At 39.4% G+C, this 22,707-nt stretch overlaps 1 protein-coding gene across 1 annotated transcript in view; it reads left to right on the top strand.

Moving 5' to 3' along the window:
• LRRC7 (leucine rich repeat containing 7) overlaps positions 1 to 22,707 on the top strand; it is a 136,536-nt gene that overhangs the window by 84,164 nt on the left and 29,665 nt on the right. Inside the window, 8 exon segments of the mRNA XM_065842604.2 lie at positions 568 to 712; positions 2,695 to 2,767; positions 7,106 to 7,235; positions 7,631 to 7,746; positions 16,479 to 16,548; positions 18,046 to 18,145; positions 19,163 to 19,287; positions 21,962 to 22,162. Of these exon segments, the coding sequence (XP_065698676.2) occupies positions 568 to 712; positions 2,695 to 2,767; positions 7,106 to 7,235; positions 7,631 to 7,746; positions 16,479 to 16,548; positions 18,046 to 18,145; positions 19,163 to 19,287; positions 21,962 to 22,162 (960 nt within the window).

Genomic DNA, 22,707 nt, shown 5'->3' with positions numbered 1-22,707 from the left:
TTCCATGCTGCACAGATTTTCAAAGAAATTAGGGCAGAACTCCGGTCTCTTTGCTCATTAAGGTTATAGTGGCCGTTAAATACTGTATTCACAAAAGTGCACTATTGTGCTTAACTGCTTATATATCTAAAGTCTAGTTTTAGATTTTATAAAATACAGAGGATCAGTTTGATGCAGAAAAACTTTACCTGCCTGTCTGGCCTCTGTGGCCTTTGGGGCTGCCTTCAGGAACAGATGGGAACTGTGGATAAATGTCCCTTGGATCTGTGGCCAAATGAAGAAATAATATAGCTGTGTGGCTGAGAACTCAGGCTTTCAGCAGATTAAATGAATCCGCAACACAGTAATTAGTTTGGTGTGTGTCCTTTGGTTTGGTACACTTCCTTTTGCAGTTTTCTGGGCTGTTGGGCCATCCTGACACTGCGTCAGTGAAACAGATCTGGTTGAAAAGGATGCTGAGATAACGCAGTATAACCCTGTAGTGCTATTGTTTGTCTTTAATTAACCTTAATTACATGACAAGCAGTGTGTGTCTCTTCAAGTAACTCTTTGTAACATGCTATTAAGTCTATAGGAAAGTTAAAACAGCTCGTGTACCTGGATGTGTCAAAAAACAGGATAGAAACTGTTGATTTGGACATTTCGGGATGTGAAGGACTAGAAGATCTCCTATTGTCATCCAACATGTTGCAGCAACTGCCAGACTCCATAGGTGAGAAAAGCTTGGGATTTTTTGTAGTCTTTTACAAATGAGGATTTCATTTAAATATTTATCTTTTTTTTTTTGGTAATGGTGGGACTTTAGAATAGCTGGAACAAGGACTGTCATTTAATTCCAGAGGAGTTTGAAACATCTGTTTGTGGACAGGCCTTGAAGACTATTTTGTAAAGTCAGGAAAAATATCCCTGGTTAGAAGGTATTGATTATTCTTACTTGCTATTTTAAAGAAAATAAGCAAAGAAAGATATGATTGGTCTACTCTAAGTTTGAAAGTAAGTATATCAGTGATTACGTTAACAGTGTGGAACTCTTGAGGGAAATTGCTGCTCTTGATTACAGTGGTGCGGTTCCATATGAGAGCATTAAACATAGAAATAGTTCAAACTATTCATTTTCTTTTTGAACTATATTGCATGCAGGGAATTCAGGAATTATTTAGAATATATAGGAATTCTGGAAGCTAAGTGGTTGTACGTCTATCAGTTTATACATCTGGATATTCCATTTCAGTCTTGATCACTTCTTTTATCTTTGGAAACACTTGATGTCTTTCCTCTGTTGCTTCCAGCCCATGAGCCCACTCTATCCTCATCTTCTTTTTCACTTTCTGAAGTGCATCCTTTTGAACATGGAACTATTAAATTCCCCAATTTTAAACCAATTTAGCTAAGACTTCAAAATACATTGCTAACTAATAACACCGTGCCACACGCATGTTACTGAATGTCTGTTACACGTCTTCTACATCTCACCATAAATTCTAGAATTTTTGCTTTATGTGGTTTTCTAATATGCATATGCAGATTGATTTTTAGAGGGCATTTAGCTCCTGTGCAAAATGAATGAATGTTTACATTTTGAATTATGCATTCTTGCAGTTAGATATATTCAGTTCTCGTTTCCAAACTCCTCTTACTGAATGGTAATAGATTTACCAGAAGCAAGGCAAAAAGAGTTATTTTAATACTGCATTTTCAGATGAGAGCTTGCTGAAATTCGGTTTGGTGAAACCTTTTTCCTCTTGAAAGAACATTTCGTTGAGAACTAGATGATTCTTGGAACATGTTGATTTGAAAAAGTTTTCAGCAAAAATGTTCTGCAGTTGAAATGAGTACTATTCCTAGTATCCCTTTTGATTATATTTTTCATTTGCTTCAGCTTTCCTATTATGGCACATTCAATTTAACATTTTTCTCTATATTGGTGATTAATTTATTCTCAACATTAGTTTCAAATAATAGTTTAAAAATCCTATTTCAGTATATCCAAAATTCTTTCAGGGAAAAAAACTTCTAGAAGGTGGAAATCTGTTTCTAGCACTGTAATGCAATATTTTTTCCCATTTTTTTTCTGTCTTTTTGAATTGTTTTCTCCTACTACATGCTGGTAAAGCAGAAGTTTCATTCTCTTCTTGGTAAATGTTACCTAGTTACACATCTGCTTGTACTTAGATATATAGTAGTAATTCTTTTAATTATAAGAATTAACTGCATATACAAATGCCTTCAGAATTGAGTCTACTTCTGGGTTTTTGTCTACCCTGTGAAGCTTTATAAATGTAGTATTTACTTTAGATCATTTCCTTAATGACCTGTTATGGCCTGAGCACCTTCTAATCAAGGCAACAGGACTTGAATTCAATTGATACATTAATAGATAAGTAGAAATATTGCTCTTCCTACACACCTAGGATACTGGTTTTTACAGTTTTTTTCAAGACTCCATAAATACACTTAATATTGCAGCTCACAGTCCAGCTTAACATTTAATCGGTGCTTCATACTGATGAAACATGTTTTCAATGGAACAAGAATGTCTCTGTGTACTGTCCTATATACAGATGTCTTCTAGAAATCTAAGTCAAAGTGATTCAGTGTTAGAAATCATTGTTTGTAAGAATATGTGAGATTACAGGAAGCAAAAAGATGAATGTGAACTATTTTTGTATTACTTCTCCCTTACCTGTTTCATAGGACTGTTGAAAAGGCTCACAACTCTAAAAGTCGATGACAATCAGCTTACGATTCTGCCCAATGCAATTGGAAAGTGAGTATAAGTCTCAAGACTTTCAATGTTAAGTAAGAAGTGTTTTCCCTTCTTCTTGCAGACTGCGGGGTTTTTAAAATAAAAAATAAGACAAAGTTGTACTGAATTTTAAAATAATTTCAAAATGTGTGCCTAACAGCCAGCTTATAACATTTAAATTCAGAGCAAAATTATTACTTCTGTGGACTTATACTAGTGTAAGTGATAAGAAGATGAAATGTATCACATTTCCTAAGAAAAAGAACAAAGATATTTCTCTGTGTGAATCACTTGCAATTTAGATGATTAAAGCACAAAGAGTAGAAGTATTTGAGGGAATACGTCTGTTTCCATAGCAACAGCCAGCACTTGATGCTGAATAGAAAATGCCTGTAAACCTTATATATATGAAGATTTCTTAACATATTGCAGTAGCATAAATGAAAAAGTCATGACAATTTCATAGGTGTATATGTCAAAATGTGAAAGTATCATCTAAGTAATCTTATTATGAGAAGCACTAACGATGCCCTTTAGCCATTGTTTTGTCAGATATTACATGATCAAAATAGTGCAATATTCTGCCTTGTATTACTGTGTGTCTGGAGCCTATTGCTAAATGAAATCTGCCATTTATTGTAAAATTCAAGGTGGGCACAAGCCTGTCCCCAGGTATGGAAAGAGGCAATTCTTTCTATTGGTTCACACTATACATCTCTTGTTAGTAGAACATATGTTTAACATTGATATTTCTGTAGAATGCCTCTTCCTCTACATATTTTACTTCTGAAATGTTTTATACATTTGGGAGTGGGGCACCTGTGAGCACACAGACTCTGCCTGTGTTCTCGGTGTCTGTTCACCTGATTGTAGCTCAACAAACTGTTTCATTAGGAGTCATTTTCTTAAGCCAGAGCTGTTCTGAGGCTTCCAAAATTAAAGTCTAGAAGGCATCATGCAGATTTGTCCACAAATATGGTAATAGTACAGTGAGGTCTCTAGAATAGAAATACTCAGCACTGGGGAGGCCAAACCTCGAATCCTGGCGTCAGTTTTGGTTCCCCTCAGGACAAGAAACCTTGGAGGGGTTGAACAGACAGAGATGAGGTTCTCAGGGACATGGGTCAGTGCCAGGGCTGGGTTAATGGTTGGACTCAATGATCTTGAAGGTTTTATCCAACCTAAACAATTCTATGATTCTATGAAATAATCTCTAACCTGCACAGCCAGTGCTTTACTACTCCTGCACCAATTTTATAGTAATAATTTCAATAATAAATTAGTTGTTAGTATGCCAGTCAAAAAAAAAAAAAAAAATCCAGATTTGTGAACTATTACAACTGTAACAACTGAAAGCTCCATTTGGCTTACCGTACTGTACTTCTTGTAGTGGCTTTAGATTTGTGTGATATTCGTGGAGTGTATTAAAATTCGGCTATATGAATCACAAAAGGGGAAATCTTATAAACATTGTGTAGCAATAAATTCCGATGAGCACTGAAAGCTCATGAGTCTCAAAGCTGTACTGGGACACTGCAAAAAGGTTGACAAAACGTCCAGTGTTATCTTTAACAATTTTGGGGCCCAATTTTTAAAACCTATCACAAAGGTGCTTTCTTATTTATTGAATTGTTCAAATTGAAGGGGAACCCTATTTTTTTTTTAACCTAGTATTTTTGACTATTGTTCGTCATGGAGCCTTCATTCTGTTTTTAAAGATGCTGCTCTGAACAGTGTGTATGCAGAGCAGTGGGCTAATCACCTAATATCATCACATTATTTTTGAGTGATTGGCTGCACTTGTTAAACAAAGTGCTTTCATTTAATGAGGGCAGTGTTTCCCATATCACAATGAACCTCCTTGCTCTGACTCATCCATTTGGATAGTTTCCTACTGGGTCTTTCTCTCCCGAGTGATCAACATAGTGCCCGCTGCAGAGGATGTTATTGTCACACAAAGATTAGCGATGTGGAGGAGGGAACTGGTTTCATGATGAGACACCGAGCACTTCTGCGCTGAGTCGATGTTGCTAATGGTGATCCACCACCCTCATTTTTGGCAATCCTGTTCAAAGGGCATTTGGAGTTTGACCCTGCAGGGTGCTGTGCATGGTAGACCCAGCTTAATAAAACATTCCTTATAAAACCAGTGGGTTCCTGTATTCCTGGGTCTGCAAAATGCCTTTTGCCTGCTGTTGGCCAAGTGGTGGGTATAGCTTGCTCAGGATTTGGGCTGCTCTGGCAGCTTTCTTTTGGGAGAAAAGGGCTGTGACTGCATGAAATAGGGCTGAGATGGGTTGGAACTGCTCTTTTCTTCATGGCAGTCTCCATTCTCCATCAATAGCTACTAATCTGCCTAAAAATATTCCTCATGTACCCGAGCGCATGTACTGGGAACTGCCTAATTGCAATAGGTGCCAAACTGAACAGCAGGTGTATATCTGTTTTTTTTCTACCTTTCTTTAAATCTATCAAGAATGATCTGAATGTAGCTCAAGAAGACAGTACAGTTAATGATATTTCAGCTAAATTAGCATTGTCAGAATTATAGCTGGTATTTTCAACTTACTTTCATGCACAACGTATGAAAAACGACTTTCTGAAGTGCATATTTTTAAACTGTGGTGGTTGCAGAGATAAAATAGAGTTTCACTCTGACTTTGTTGTTTTCGTTGTCCCTATCTTCACTTGTCCACTGATGTCACCTGGAAGGAAAGAAGCTGAGAATGTCTGTGCCAGACAATACCTTTCAAATAAAATCCTGTTGTCTGATAAAGCCATTCTTCACTGTTAGGGAAACTTCCACAGTTACAGTTCTGAGTATCAGATTTTCCAGTTGCCATTGGACAAATAGTAGTTCTGAATTAGCTTATCTGTTTTCAGGCTTTTATGATTGTGTTATCAGTAACAGGAAGAATGTGTGCATCTTGCAATTTAATTTAAATTTCCAGTTGGACTTTGCTCTGTCAAACACATACTCTGTATGAAGTAGGTAAACGTGACCCAATTTTGCCTTTACTGAAATGGTTTTGTATCTGGTTTGAAATAAATTGTGGTGGATACAAAGCTTGTATTAAAGAAAAGCTATAGTCAAAGCCTGGCAGAGCTTTTGGGTAGATTCCATGAACTTCTCACTAATTGCAGTGTGACTCACTTTGGCTTTGCAGTCTTCTGAAATATGGCAATTAGAGGAAAGTTCTGAGAATTCCATGTTAGGGACACCTGTTTCTGGTTTTGTGTTTCATAAAATTTGAAAGCCCTTTTTTTGATTAAGAATAAAGGTAAGTTAGATATACAGTGAAGGTCCAGTCCTGCAGCTGTGACTCATACAAAGACTAAGCAGCAAGGTTGGTAGCACTGGTTAGCTTCGTATCAGTTCTACCAAAACATTTGGAAAAGCACGCAATCAATCCTCTGGACACCTAGTCTCATCGTCAGTGGACAAGGAGATGACAAACATTGAAGAAGAGATAATTGCTTGCCATTTAACCTTACTATTAATTAAAGCACTGGAGAGATAAAGGCAGTACATGTGGAGCCGAAAAGGGGCAGCAGAAGGACGGAATTAGGGCATTTGTAATGGGTCACAAAACTTGTACTCCGTGAGCTACGTGGACAGGGCAGTACAGCAATCATTTCAAGGAGTTTTATGAACAGCCTCATTTTTTAAGAGATTCAGTAGATGTTTCTTCAGAATATTTATATATATATATACACGTATATGTGTATGTGCATGTACATAATATATATGTAATATAATTTGACAGAAGACAACAATCTAGCCAGCTTTCTCAACGTGTGAAAGAGAAGCACTTTTACGACATCTGTATCTGACTGCAACAGGCTGAGGTTACTTTGCTGATTTTGGATCAGAGTTCACCTTTTTCAGTACTGATTTGTATTAGAAATTATGCCAAATGCATCAGCTGGAGTGTGCCCTGGATGCAATTTTTGCTTCCCTTTCTCTTGCTCTCTCTTGCAGGTTTTCTTTACCTGTTGTCTGACTTTGTATGTTGAGATTCTAAAGTTTTTGGTTTGATTCTTCAACTTAATGTGAATTGCCCTGGTCACTGTCTGTCTGAGGTACTGGGAATACTTCCTTACAACAAAAATTAAGAATGATAATGTTGAAAAACTAAGTGATCTCTCTTCAACTGCCTTACTGGATAAGATAGATTAACAGCGTTCCTGATAGTTCCTAAAATCATATTTTTATAGACTTCTCTGCAATAAAGGTTCCCTCTTCAGGGCATGATGTCTGTGGTAGTGTGACGCTTTAAAACTTTCAAAGGTTTTAGATTGTTAATTTTTGTTACCTAGCCCTTCTATGCCATCTGACAAGTGTGTTTACAATTGCAGTTTATCTTTATTAGAAGAATTTGACTGCAGCTGTAACGAGTTGGAGTCCTTACCCTCCACCATTGGGTACCTGCACAACCTGAGGACGTTGGCTGTGGATGAGAATTTCCTCCCCGAACTGCCCAGAGAAGTGAGAACCTGATTCTGTTTTCAAATTACGGATTAAAATGGTTTGTGGTAGGCCCAAGATTTCATCCCTACTCTGACAAAGTATCCTTGAAAATAATTGTTTCTGCACGATGGGGAAGACCAAATCTTTCTTACATACTCATAGTAAAACCAGTAAATTAGTAAATTCATGTAAAGGTGAGAGAATCACTCAGAAGAGCAGTGCAAGGAACCCTGGGCATTTCCCTGGTGTTACTGACAGAGGGAGGGAGTTATTTTCTGACTTTAGATTCTGTATTTTCTGCTTTTTGTCAGCTATAGTAAAAATACAATTCGTCTACCTCCCAACTTAAATTAGTGATAATAAATGTTATCAAAGTAGCTGTCCTAACATCTTTGGTTTTCTCATTCCTATAGATTGGAAGCTGTAAAAACGTAACAGTGATGTCTCTGCGCTCTAACAAGCTGGAATTTCTTCCTGATGAAATTGGTCAGATGCAGAAGCTGAGGGTGTTAAATCTGAGCGATAACAGGTACAGTTCACCTTCTTTTTCTAACTCATTACAAGCATTTATTTAAAAAACATTTTAAACTGTTCTTTTTAGATATTTGTAAAATACGTTTATATAAAATATATTTAAAACTATCAAAATTATATTTAGAATTACCTTATTTAAACTATAAGGAAAAAAAATCTGGATTTATTTTTTTAACCTATATGGTTTGGTCTTAGTTCCACTGATGTGCAAAAAAAAAAAACTTGAATGAGGCCAAGATCTGGGTCTCACTGTGTTTTCATAGATTAAAACCTGTTTACTTCTTTTATCTCCTGCTGTTTCCCTGTGAAAGCCTGATATTTGGCTTTAAAATTGTATATAACTTTGTGATATTTAATGATTAAGAAATTATGACAAGCTGATATATAGGAAACCATTCAACACAAGCTCACTAGCATGTTATCTATGTTATCCTGACTCCATTGACATCAAAAGAAAATTTTCTATTTCCCCCAGCAGAGCAAAAGTTTTGTCAAAAAACACCAGGTTTTTCTGTTCTTATGCATGTGACTGTTCCTCTGAGAAACAAAGTGCTTAAAATGAGCCTTTCTTGATACTTACCCTGTGCTGCCATAGGCATCTTTTCCGTGAAATTTATACACACGTATGTTCCAAGAATATGTTAATTTTCAGTATAACAACAGAAATACAAGTTTGCTTGGTAGTACAACACATGGGCTGTGACTACAGTTTTGTTTCCAGTAATTATCATCCGTGCGCACTAAAAATTAGGGGAAGGACTTTGCACATCTATGTCTGATTTACTGTCAGCGGTTTCATTGTTGAAATTAAGGTTGACCATAAAATGGAATAATGTAGAAATCCCTGTAATGTGTTTGTTCAAAATTATCTGCCTAATTCTGTTAGATGATTTTCCGCACTGCAATTTTGTGTTATGACAACTTAACTCTGACTTGCATTGAAAATGTCCAAGTCCCAACATCAAACCTTGTGTCTCTTGGTCTTGGGTTTCAATGGCACTGCTTTCCCAGGGACGGGGAGCTCTCCCATCGGTGTGTTGGCACAGCAGCCTACGTTTGTGCATTTATCTGTACAGCCAGAGCCTGAAACTGTATTTTAGGCAACACTTTAAACCCCAACGTGGGCAGCCCAGCCCCTCTCACTGTCCCTGCATCCCTGTTCCTGTCCCTGCATCCGTGTTCCTGTCCCTGCATCCCTGTTCCTGTCCCTGCATCCCCATTCCTGTCCCATCCTCCTGCAGTTCTGTCCGTGCGTATGGTGCTCCCGAGTCCGTCAGCAACCCAGACGGCAGAAGACTGTCGGGAATACGGTGAATTTTCAGAGGGACGTTTCCAGTGGCTGGTTTGTCTTGTCGCTGCCCAGCCAGCTGGAGTGGCAGGAGGAGGCACAGGGTGGGCATGGGATGGGGAGATAGAAAACTGGGCTCTGTGTTTTTTTTTTTCCTTTACATTTCAGCCAGATCAGCTGCTGGTTTCAGGCCCATGGCTTCATGTGTAATGACTGATTATGAGCGCTATCACAGGGGTGGAGCAGGAGGAGGCGTCAGAGGTGCTCAGATCAGGCCAGGTTTACTGACCTGACTGCTGGATGCCACCACAACAGTGGTCCTGCCCCACTGGCCTTTTTCCCCAGTTGCACAGGTATAAGAGAGAATTGGGATTTCCATTGTGGAGGAAGGTAATTACGAGACCAGCGTCCCCATGATGTGATGTTCCTTGGGTGGGATCTGCAATTGCTGTCCTTCCCACTGCCCCGGCCCTGCTGACTGGTGGCCCCTGCATTCTGCTGGACGTGTCACTGAGCTGATCTGTCTCACTGAATAGGGAAGAAGTTACTGTTCTCCTTGTAATGTTCATTTTCTGACACTCCTTACTGTCCTTTTACTCACCATGGAGTCTGGCAAACCCCAGAGGCAGATGGAGGTGAAGGTGACACCAGAGCGGGTGTGAGGAGGGCAGGAGAACGGGACCTTTGCTGCTCGGGGTGGGAAGCTCTTCTCTCAAGTCAACCTGAAATACTGGAGAATGACTTGTAAGCATTGTAGAACTAGTGGGAGAGCACAATCTAGACCAGGAGAGATAGGAACTGACTCAGACTGTAGACCTTCAACCTTCAAACCTGGTTAAATTGTCTTTTGTGCTTTTCTTGAAGGGCCTGGGGAGTAAATTTTTCCTGCTTTGTTGATAACAGTTCCAGCTGAGGTTAAATGTTGCCCTGCTGAGACATTGTGATAATGCTCTTGTTATGGAACTTCTGACCTCAATGAAGCTAAGAGGTTTCCACGTCTTGGCACCAAACAATTTGGACAAAGTTCAGATACCATCCTAATGTTGAATTTTGGTTTTTATTTTTTTTTACGTATCTGTTTTCCCATTTTCGTGTTCATATTAACATTGACGCAATATCCATTCTTTCTTTGAATGAGTCCACATGTTCACATTAATAAGGAGTATACTTGAGCTCCTCCTTTTGCTGGGAACCTTTCCATGTTAGCACAACAGAAATGAGAGAGGAGAAGGTCGAGCACACCAGCCCTTCCCTCGATAGCCCTTCCAGCTGTTGGAACGAGAGACAGAGAGGCACAAGCAGAGCAGAAGGGCAATTCTAGAGCCACAGGGTCAGTGCATGTGCTGTTGGTGATGGGCTCTGGGGATGTAGGTCCACCTGTTCCAAGACTCGTTCACACCAAAAACTGCTAGTGCAGCCTTTTTGGCCTGAAAGCTCCAAGCTTTGCACAAATCTGAAGAGCATCTGTTATCCCTGTACTGTACAACAAATGGGGATGGACTGTGCATATGGTCTCATATTCTTTCAGAATTTATCTGGTCAGTCTTTTATGACTTTCTCCTTCTGACACCAGAGGGGATTCCATGTCCATTCTGGCGGGTATCCAGTTGCTCATGCATCTTTGCACGGTATTTTCCTTGCAGAGGAACCAGCTCTGTCAGCATGATTGTCAGTCCATGCTGATCATCACAAATGTGTAGTTTTACAAAGGGAACACGGTCTGCCGTTGCACATCTGTCCACTGCAGGTTCATCCCAGGGAATGACACCTCAGGGTCATCTCCTTCTACTTTGCCACATGCCAAATTTCGCCTCCAATGTCTACAACTATGACTGTAAATGGTGCACTTCTGTATCTGTCAGCCTTTTACGCCTTTAACCCTGTGACTTTCTCTGCTCCTAGTTGGGCTGCTCAAGTGTTTATTGAGATGCTCTTTGGCCACCAAAAATGTTCATTCTGGACATGTTCTTCATGGCATGGGGAGCGTAACCTGGCTCAAGGCAAGAAAAGTACAGGGATATCGGTGTCTTTGAACTTGCCTTGCCAAAGTGCATGGAAAAGCTGCAGTCTGCTCTCTGAATGGTCACTCACACATGGAGTGATGGACAACTGTGATGTGGCATGGAGAGAGGAAAATAGGAGCTCTCCCTCCCTTGCATCATCTGGAGCTTGTCTGTGTATGAAAATCGGAAACATTTGGGAAGTTTGGTCTAAAATCCTAATGGGATGCATTTCAGGAAGGAGGCAAACCTGGCATAGACCTCTTTGCCACTCAGGCTAACAGGAATCTCAAATTTTTGTGAGCTGACACATTTTGCTCAATGGTGGGTTAGTGTTTGGTCCCTCTCCAGTATATTTTTAACACTATGGTTTCAGCTGCTACAGGCTTTCACTCTTGTTCCATGTCTTCTGAAAGCCCTCATCATAAGATAGGAACCTCCATAAGATGGACCTTGCTGATCTTAAGTGACCAGAAGTTGTTTTAGTTCCAGGAGTTTCTTCAAATATTCATGGTAGAATTCTATTTTAGCCAGGGAATTAGACTCCAGCTTTTCTTTCCCATGCCATGCACTCTAAGACTATATACTTCACATATCCATAGCTGGGAGTCCTCTCTTCTTTGTTCTTTACAGATCCAAACCTCTTCAACCCTGTTACAGGCTTTTCAGCCTGTACGAGGTTGTTTCTACACAATAAAAGGCAATGATGGGTTGAATGCTGACTTGCCATCAGGTTGCAAAAGTGGAGGCTGATGAGGGTTAATGTGCATCTGCCCAGAGCTTAGGTGGCTTCACCCTCTGCAGTCAGGGCAGGTTTGATTCCAGATATGTCCATGCAGATACCTGGAGGTTCATCCTCTCCTTTGCCAGGCATAACACTGTCTCCAGTGCTTCAACAACCAGTGTGGCATTTGATGAAGTAGTTGTGCAATTAACACTTGCATGAAAGATATTGAGGCCTCCAGCACGTAATGAGTCCCTGGGGGTGGCTGCCTGGATTCAGTCACTGGTAAGAGTGCACGTGGGATTCATTCAAAGAAAAAAAGATGTCTTACCAGTAACCGGTGTTCTTCACAATGTGTAGTCCACATATACATTTGTCTTCCATCTGCTTCTCCTCTCTCCTCAGAGTCCTTCCAGGTCTGAGTCCTGTGATTGAGAGGTAGAATTGTTAGAATGTACATTTGGGCTACACTTCTCAAAGAGCATCGGTTACTGGTAAGTAACCTTTCTTTTAGTTTTAGATTGTTCTTAAAGAAGAGCTGAAAGAATCATCACCTTTTTGTGTTTGCACTCAATTACTGCTCTGAATCTCACCCACAGAAGTGAGATGAAAAAAGATCCCAAGATTACACAATCCATTAAAAAAAAAAGGCTGTTCCCTGGTGTACCTTTTCTTTTTCTCTTTCGTTATTTAATTATACAATATTGCTCATTGCCAAGAGGTAATTACTTCTGGCCGTATCTATCCACAAGTGGTTTTGTGAACAGTGTGTTGATGGGTTAACATGAACCATGTTATTGTAAACTTGCACACTCTGAAAACCTTATCATTATCAATTTTCTGAGAGTTACCTTGGAGAACTGTCACAAACAGCAACTATCTCTGGGCTTGACCGACTGAATTATAATGCGACTTGTTATGATTAATTTTCAGCATGTTTTGACGTGACGTTTTCATGTTTGGGTTACGCATCAATGAATCTGGAAAGTATTTCCCTAGGTCTTTGTATTACTCAGACTAATAACCAGTGGAAACCCTTCCCATACTCTGAGCTTGCTTACTTAGGGCATAACAAACCCAAAATTTAGTACCTGGTGCAAGTATGTAGTGGGTTATTTTACGAAACTGTGAGAAAAACAATTATTGCCAAGAAAGTTAAAATTATGTCTTTCAGGGGGCTAACAATAAAAGCAAAGAATAGCTTTGCCCCTTAAGACCCCTCAAATATGGACATCTGATTTTTTTTTTTATATTTAAACAGTATCAATGACGCTCTCTTTGCTTTTCTTGTGTTCCATTAATAATATTCATTAGCTTACTTGTATTTAGCTCTTAAGAACTTAGCAAAGTGTGCAAAAGATGTAATCTAGGATTAATAATGGAAGGAATTATTCTAAAGCCTCATTCCAGAGTGAGGTAACACCCTGACATGGAGCTTCTCTGAGGCTGTCAAGTCTAAGTTAATGTTTAGGGCTGTCATTTCAAAAAGTGTGCAGGTAGTGATTTAGATTGGTTTTATTCACCTGAGGAACTTCAGGGGAAATATCTTTTTTTTTCTCATCAGAAAACATTTTCTATGTGAAAATGAAACACTATAAAGAGAACATATCCAAGCTATTACTATGTTTTTTTTTTCTTGAAAAAATCAGTTGGTGCTTCAGGGTTTACCTTCCAAGGAATATTCTTGTTACTAACTTTTAAACTTTCATGCTTACCAACGGCACACATGACTTTAGGTGTAATTTAACCTAATTAATATGACTACAGACAATCTCTATAGCACTAAGAGATTTCTTTAATTTGGCTATCACATTTTCAGCTCTTTTTACAAATCAGTTGAAGAGATTGCAAATTGAAGTTATTAGTGATTAAAAATTGCACAGGAATGAAGCTGTTGTTCGTGCAAGAAAGCGTTAGTAGGGGTGTAATTGTTCTGAAAGTTCAGAGATGCTGTTTTCCCTGGCCTTGGTGTCTCTGGTGCAGGTGGATGCAGGGCTGTATTTCTGATATTAGTGCTGCTCCCAGCAACAACCAGCACCTTCCAGCAGAGAAACGGCCTCGTGCAAATGGGGTTTTATTCAGGCTGAGTCAAGCACCATCCACAGTAAGAATAAGTCATTTTGAAACAGCATAGTTAATTTAATTTGGCCATCTTCTTTATTGGCTGTCTGTGCACCCATACAGTTTCATGTAGTGTTGTGAATATGTTTTCCCTCAGATTTAGGAAAACAATTACAAATGTATTTTTCCAAACTGTCTAGTGAGAAGTTTCAGCATTTAAGCGTAAAAGACAGGCTGTTGAACAGCACAGCTATCAACTTTCCATTCCGTGTGCTGGTGTCTGATTGCAGCCAGGTATTAGAGCTATGGAAGCAGCGCAGATTAATCACTTTTTTCAAGTACTGATGAACAGTTTTCTCTTCAGAGGAGGCCAAGTCCTTTATTGAGGATGATGTGAGTCAGTTCTTTGAAACCAGCAGTGATGCTGATTTACACCTGCCTGGCCTGTAGTATGGAGAAAGGTGTCAATTGACATCCATGCAGAATGAGGGTCTGTGATCCTTGGTAGCTGCAGCATGGCATTGATTTGACTGGTGAAGCTAGATGAACATTTCTGTATTAACCTTTCATACTTAAATATAATGTAAGTGACACTTATCATGGGCCTTGTTTTGAAAGTGGGTATAATGCAAAATCATTGGTAATTTGGTTGTTCATAAAATCAGTGTTTGCACGTGCATTGTTAGTATGGGTGAGGGAGAAATGTTCATGCAGGGCACAATTTACAAAGCAGTTTTAAACTTGCAAAAATAAATGACAATTAGAAAAAGAGGCCAAGGCTTATCTTGGCTGAAAATTTTCAAAAACTGGTAATGATTCTGGGTGCTTCTGTTCTTGGATCTCTAATTGGATATTTTTTCTTATTAAAGACTCCTTAAAATCAGACCTTTAAGATGTTTGAAAATAGGTGTCCAGGCTTATTGGCAAAAGAGAATTAAAAATAAAGAATTCTGTGTTTTGGTTGAGCATGGAGATGGAAAATCAGGTCGGAGATGCCCTTGACACACATGTGTTCTGAAACACTCTTACCAGTTTTGTTCTCCCTTTGACACACATTTCCCAACCTGAGTGCATTGAAAACATCACCAGGAACCCCTGCAAAGGCTCCTCTTGAGTTTTCAAACTTATGTTACAGGTACTGAATCCTAAAGTGTAAACAGATAGAGGTATGACTTGAAAAGTAAGAGTTCTTCTCTTTCTACACAGAAAAAAAAAGCTCTGAATAAAACATCTGGATAAACACTATTTAAGAATCTTTACGTTAAATTTTAAATTTGTATCCTTGATTTTTAAAGAATGTCACGTACTGCACTATTCCACACTGCCGTATCCATTTTGTGATAAGACAGGAATGAAAATTAAATTTTGGGTAGTTTAGGCTCTCCTTACTTTCTTATGGCACTAATTCTAGGTTTAAACATGGAAATGTGTAAAACCTCTCTAATCTATACAGGGATTGAATTGGAGAGTATCTCATAGCACAATGTGTATATGTATACATTCACATCAAGTTATTTCATGTTTATAGAGAAGTCATTTTTAGTATAAGATTTTCTTATTCAAATCCTTAAAAATTACAGTAATTACACATTGCTTTCTGAAGCAACTCTGTTTTTAATGGAAATGACTTTGTGGCAAAAATACATCTCAAGCAATTCCATGATGGGTACGTGTTCGAAGTGCTGCACAGAGGCAATGGTCCAAAAGCTTGTGGGGTGCTGATCTCCCAGAAATACAGATTTTTGATATCTAAAAGACTGTCGGGGGGTGTTGGTTATTTGCTGGTGGAGGGCAGGGGATCATCCTCATCAACATGCGGGTGAACCCATCCCTAAGCCTTCCTTGGCACAGGATGGGGTTGTGACTCTCAGGAAAAGGGGGTTTCCTCTTTTCTTGTTGTTAAACCACATTTGGCTTTTGCCTTTGTGGACAGTCCTTTGGTGGGTCCATTTCTTCCTGTGGTCCCCCAGCTTCTCAACCTCCTGTAACAGAGATGGAGAACAGCGGTGTGTGGTTAGGACACCCTCTTGTGTTGGTACATTAGTGGGAAAAACATGAATGAAGGTGCCACAAGTTTCTGCTCATCATTTCCTCACTCCCACGTGCAGGTCACTTTTAGGAAATGTGTTTACATGTATAATGAAGATGCTGTTTTTTTCCTGTTTCATTTAATTTTGTCACTCAGGTTCACTATGAATATTTATGTTATTTTAATATTTTTTAACATTTCTGCAAAGATGAATTTTCAATAGCGTTAGAGTATTTCTGTTCCAAATTTGTATGTCCGATAAAAAGCTTTCCATTAGCCTCACTGGAAACTGTTAGGTTGTTCCTGTAAGTCTTCCTGGGACAAATATTTTTTCAGTTTTCTGTGTTACAAGCTGTAACTCTGGTTACACTATAGCTAAGGCAAAATACCAGTATCTCCGTAGTATCTTTAGGTTATGATGTCAGTAGTTTTAGATTCCAAATGTCACTGTTAATGTGGAATGCCCTTAGTAAAATATTATGTTTTAGTAAAAAGTGGGAGAAAATAAAGATATGAAACTATAGCAATTTCAGTATGATCAAGATAAACATGCTACATACAAAACTTTAAAATAAACTGTTGTGAAAATGAAGGACTCATGTTGTTCCAATATTATAATTTACAGACTGAAGAATTTACCATTCACTTTCACTAAACTTAAAGAACTTGCAGCTTTGTGGCTTTCTGACAACCAGGTAATGACTTTCAATATTCATATTTTCTTGAGTAGCTAGGGGTCTTAGCAAGAGCTGTAAATGAAACCCATGATTTAATATGTGAGTGTAGTAGAATTTTAGAAGTGTTTGCTCCCAGTTTATACTTTCATACCAAGGTTTAGATTCTCTGGCTGTTGTTTATTAAGTGGGAAGGATCACCTTTGCAGGATTTGTGACTTGAATCTAGCTAAGCTTCTATATCCTTAGAAAAGTAGTAACTAAAGGCCAAAAGTATCAGGAGAATATATTGTAAATAGAAATCCAAGAGGTAAGACTTTGTTAGCAAACTTGTGATGAGTTTGTCCCATCCTTTACTCCACCTGTGCCTCTGTTCTTGTCGTCTTGCTTTCCCTGTTCCTCTCCACACTCCCATTCCTGCAGATCTGAAACTCCATCAAGTCAGTAGGAGCTTAAACATGTAGAAGATGCACAAGAACTCTGAGTCTTGTTTCAGAGAAAACTCTCATTTAAGTTCCTTTCAAACTGAAGTATGCCTTTCCTTGTTCGAAGGTGTTCGGTTTCATTCCTATATATTCTTTAGAATTTTATTTTAAATTATCTAACATGAACACTGAGAAATTTAACAGTTCAGAGCACTAAAATAAGTCTTGATCTTTTCCAGGGCTGGTGGATAGAATAATTTTGCATTTTCATAGTTTAACTCTAAAAGGAGAAAAACTCAATTTGTACAATGTTAGAAATGTTTAACATACCTAACAGTTTTTAATAATCTCAATAAATCTCAGTCTTCTCTTTCTCACTTTGCAATAATACCCATGGTCAGATAATACACCTCTTCAGCTGAAGCTGATGAGGATAATTCTTCAGGGGCCAATTATCATGTTGCTGGAAATTAATCCATTCTTTTCCCTGCATGAAAAAGCCGCAGGGACTCTGGTCCCGCAGCTGACGGGTGCACACTGGTGTGTGCTGGGCACCACTGGTACGGACTTTTCTGTGGCATAGCATAGATTAATTTCTATTATACTAACTATGACAATCGCTCCTAGATGCTACATTAGAGCGAAGCAATAATAAAAAATATTGAATTGAAGAAAAACACAGCAATGACATCTGAATATTCAGAGAGTCTCCATGTAAATTCTCCGTTATCTTGCACCAGGTTTACTCTCAGATGGACTAATAGCTATTGTGAATTTACTCCTTGCTAACCCTGGCTTAAACCAGATCACAGCGTAATGTGGGTGTTTGGACTGTGCAGTTGCAGGTCTGTTCCACCGATCCTGCAGCTTCCTTGCTGGTGTGACTCTGAACATCAGTCAGCATTCCTGATATTTTGTGTTGATCCTGGTAGGAATTTCTAATTGAGGAATGGGAGAGGAGGAATTTTAGTCCACAGAGAAGGTTATTTTCATACAGAACTGTAATCAATGTTGTGTTTTGTATTTATCAGCTGCCAAAACCCTGTCCCAGCACCCGGGCTCTAACAGCTCTGTGTTTTTCCTCCCCGTGCAGTCCAAGGCTCTCATTCCGCTGCAGACCGAGGCGCACCCAGAAACCAAGCAGCGAGTACTGACCAACTACATGTTTCCCCAGCAGCCCCGCAGCGATGAAGGTAAAACGGCAGCAGCAGCTCCCACAGGGGCAGGAGCTGTGCTCGGTCAGAGAGCCAAGAGAAACACAGGAGGGAGAGGAAGGGGTTGCAGCCGTGGCTCTGTGTGTGTCTCTTCTGACACATAAAGCCGGTGGCACACACGTAACAGTCCGTATTTTGTCAGACACAAAGGAATACTGTTCACAAATCCATTATTTTCAAGCCATCAGATTTACATTTTTCTAAACACAGAATCACAGAATGTCAGGGGTTGGAAGGGGCCTAGAAAGATCATCCGGAGCAAGAACACCCAGATGAGGTTACACAGGAAGGTGTCCAGGCGGGTTTGAATGTCTGCAGAGAAGGAGACTCCACAACCTCCCTGCACAGCCTGTTCCAGGCTCTGTCACTCTCACTGTGAAGAAGTTTATTTTCATCTTTAAGTGGATCCTCCTGTGTTCCAGTTTACACCCATTGCCCCTTGTCCTATCATTGGTTGTCACCAAGAAGAGCCTGGCTCCATCCTCATGACACTCACCCTTCACATATTGATAACCATTAATGAGGTCACCCCTCAGCCTCCTTTTCTCCAAGCTCCAGGGCCCCAGCTCCCTCAGCCTTTCCTCACACGGGAGATGCTCCACTCCCTTCATCATCTTTGTTGCCCTGCACTGGACTCTCTCCAGCAGTTCCCTGTCCTTCTGGAACTGAGGGGCAGCCCAGACAGGAGGCTCACAGCAGAGTTCAGGGTTTGCTGTCTGACGTACTGATGTTCAGTTAGTCTACGTACCCTCCTCAGCTCCAGAGCTGCCCCCAAACCCTGTTGCTTCCCATCGCCCTCATTTCAGTTTTAATAGTAAGCTCTGTTTGTAGTGGTTTAGGAGTTCCTACTCTCATTGCCCCACCCTGAACAGTTTTAAAACAATAACCCAGGATTGCAGGATCGATTAAGAACATGTCTTTTAGATAATCTCCCATCTTCAGCTGAGTACACTAATGACTTGTTCTTGTGCGTTGCTATTTGCAATTTAACTGTAGATTTCCAGTCAGACAGCGATAGTTTTAACCCTACTTTATGGGAGGAACAGAGACAGCAACGTATGACAGTTGCCTTTGAATTCGAAGAAAAAAAGGAAGAGGAGGAAAATGCAGGGAAAGTTAAGGTAAGTTCTATTTCATTTATTCTGGTGTTCATGTGTTATGGTCAGGGTCCAATTTACAGATCTTGAGTTGAACTATTTTTGTGTTCTAGATACACAGAAAGTACTCGTCACCATGTTGCAAGTACATCAGTTGAGGAAGAGCAGCATATCTGTTCTCCCTGAACTACACATCACCAATTTCTGTGTTTGCTGTGGTTGCCCAGACAGCAAAACCCTCATTTTATAAGTCAGTTCAGGCCCATAAACTCCAGTGTCGTTTTCCTACTGGGACAGGTGTTTTGTCACAAAGACAGAATTAATACAAGATGTTGGGAGACTTAGAATTAAGGTCCAGCCAGCTGGTTCTTTGGAAGTACTAAGGTCACATAGGGTGTTCCATATTCCTCTCAAAGTGGAAGGCAGTGAAAGCTTTGCAGCTTTATGGAGTAACACAAGAATGTGCAGTGCAGAGGGGATCTCTCAGCAATTTTGTACCCTACCGAAAATGAAGAACAGAACATGAATATCCTCCTCCATTTATCTGAAATTAATGTAAGTCCAGAGTTTTCAACTGAGCCTTTAATCAATTACGTTGTTAGAAGGATGGTCACCAGCCTGTTTAGATGCAGATACATGAACTAAAAGTGAATTTCTGGAACCTTTGGACAATTCGATGTGTCTCTCACCATCCCTGTGTTACCATAGCTCTTGGGGAGGTTTTAACATGTACATTTTTAGCGGTGTCACCAGCTCTTTGTGAGATGAATTGGAAGGTTAACTTAAATTATCAGTAGGCAATAACCACAAGCATTGGTAGTGTTTTATAAAAGCATACATAGTTTTCACTTTTTGTCTTTAATTGTTAAAACTGAATTCTCAGCCAACTATATGTTAGAATAGATTTGGTAATTGAAATTGTTCAATAACTTTTTCTATCAATAATTTTGAAATTCTCAGGGTCATGCTACTTTTGATGTGCAAGAATTGTATTGACAGGGAGAACAAATTTTCTTTGCAATAAGTCTAAATCAGTGATGAAAATATCTGCATTCTAGAGGATTTCACCCACCACAGCTGCCAGTATTTGTAGTGTTTAACATTAATACTCGCAGTGATATGAAACTCATGCTGAAATGCCAGGCTATGACTTGGCTGTCTCATGGAAGTCTTTCAGTTAGTTTTTCCTTGATTAGTACTTATGGAGAATTTGCTCTATGACTTGACTTTTAGCTATGTTTGGCTGTAGACTTTACACATAAATCATGGTCTGAACCTTGTGAAAAAGCAATTGCCTAATTAGGCCACATCTAAATATGATTTCTTTCAACTGTAGTTCAACCAGAGCTTTAGTAATGCTTTACAGATTTAAGTTATTTTTACTGTGTAAATTCTTTATTAACATATGACATCACAGTAATACATTTTAATGTTTTATGTTAAAGTCATGACAGAATCTATTATCCGTAATGTTTACATTATAGTGGTTCAGAATTGTATTCTAGTATTTCATGTAGTTTTATTTTCCAGATCTATCATGCTTTTGCTTCTAAAATGTTCCTATCAAGAGACCGTATTCATTTGAATCTAAAATTACATTTTTCATACTAGTTAGGAGTTTAAAATCCAGCAGCTCTAATAGCGAGCTATTACAAGTGAGCTTGCTTTGCTTACCTCACGTACACAATGAGGTAAAAGCTTCTTTGTGGTAAATGCTTCCAAATACTTCTCATGTGGTGAATGTGGAGTAAGTTACAAATTTCACAGCCTTGTAATCAGGAACAGTTGTCCTGACAGGCACAGCTTGCACTGGGAGCTGGGATTTTACTCCATTGAGGGACTTTATTGCCTTTCCACACCAAATTACTTCCTGCCATGGTCCTTGGCTGCCTCATCTCCTTGGGGGATTTGCTGACAGTGGGATGTCCTGCCAGGGGACGGGGGGATGTCACCTGTGAGCCTTCTCAGCCACTCAGCCCTGAGATTTTGTACAATTGTCCTCAAATTAGGCTTTTTTTTGGACTCAGGAAATACAATGTTTCTCTACTTCTGAATGATAAAAATTATAAATTTCAAATGTGCAGTTTTCTAGAAAATCTGTTGGTCTGTCAGCCAGTCACAGTACTATTCAGTGTGACTTAAGGTGACTTTTCTGTAGCGGTGTCAGTCTATTTGCCTGTATTTTCTGTAACACTTGACTGCGTGCACGTACATTATACATCTCAAAGCGTAAAGAGCTCCCAGTAGATCAGATTCTGTTCTCAGCTGCCATAGATAATTCAGATTAATTCGGTGCACTGAACATAGCTAAATTAGTTCTGCATTTACACTAGTATTGTTTTGAAAAAGTGTGATTTAATATGTCAGTACTCTCAAGCAAAGCGCAGAATTAAAATACAATACTCTCACAGGGTAAAAAGATAGGCTCATAGGGAATCATTCCCATCCATTCCTTTATGCCACTGAAATTCCATTATAGGTTGACATAGCGTAACTAAGAGTGAATTTCAGTCCAAGTACTTAAAAATCTGTGAAGATGCACAAGAACACATTGGAACATATTGGAACACATTGCCTTAAATAGATTAACTAAAAATTTGGGGAATTTGCACTTAGCCATAGTACTGTAACCATGGGTTTAGTTTGCAGGCTGTTTTCAGTTTATATTCGTGTTTTAATTCTTGTTATGAATGTTCAGGTTGAAATAAATCTAAAACGCTATCCCACTCCATACCCGGAGGATTTAAAGAATATGGTAAAATCAGTTCAAAATCTGGTGGGCAAAACAAGCCATGGAGTCCGGCCCGAGAACTCGACGCCGACCGTGAACAGCGACCAAACGGTGAAAGACAAGTACGAGCACAAGTGGCCCATGGCACCCAAGGAGATTTCGGTGGAGGTAACGTGGAAGGATCCTTGTTCCTCTTGAGAGTTTGGGATGGGGCTTTAACTTAACTCCATCAAGTGATGTTCAGCATCTGCTGTGAACCTCATACCTAATACTATCTAGTTTCATTCCATAAAGTTAAATTTAGTTTTATGTTGAGTTGCTGTTTTTCGCAATGCTACTGAGTTTATCAGACTGCAATTTTGGTTTCAAATCTACCTAGATCTGCATTTTGGTATTGATATATACAAGCACTCTCCTAAATTTTTATGATATGAGAGACTCGCATATTGGCAGGAGAATGGACCTGACCACTATTTACATGTCAGACTTCAGTAAGTGTATTTCTGTGTCAAATATACTAAGGACAAATGAGTTTGTTCTGACTGACTCCACTACGCCATTAGATTCTGCTTCTTCTGTTCACATTCCATGTAGCAGATAGCCAATTAACCTTGTCAGAAGTTAATGAAGTCAGCAGCAGTGCTTCTCCGACTGCAGGGAACGTCAGATCAGGCACCCCCTGAATACTGACTTAGGACGAGGTGCAGAATCCT

This window comes from Patagioenas fasciata, chromosome 6, assembly GCF_037038585.1.
Source record: "Patagioenas fasciata isolate bPatFas1 chromosome 6, bPatFas1.hap1, whole genome shotgun sequence".
Lineage (NCBI taxonomy): Eukaryota > Metazoa > Chordata > Aves > Columbiformes > Columbidae > Patagioenas > Patagioenas fasciata.
Note: the sequence above shows the minus strand (reverse complement) of the source record. Positions and strands in the feature narration are given on the sequence as shown.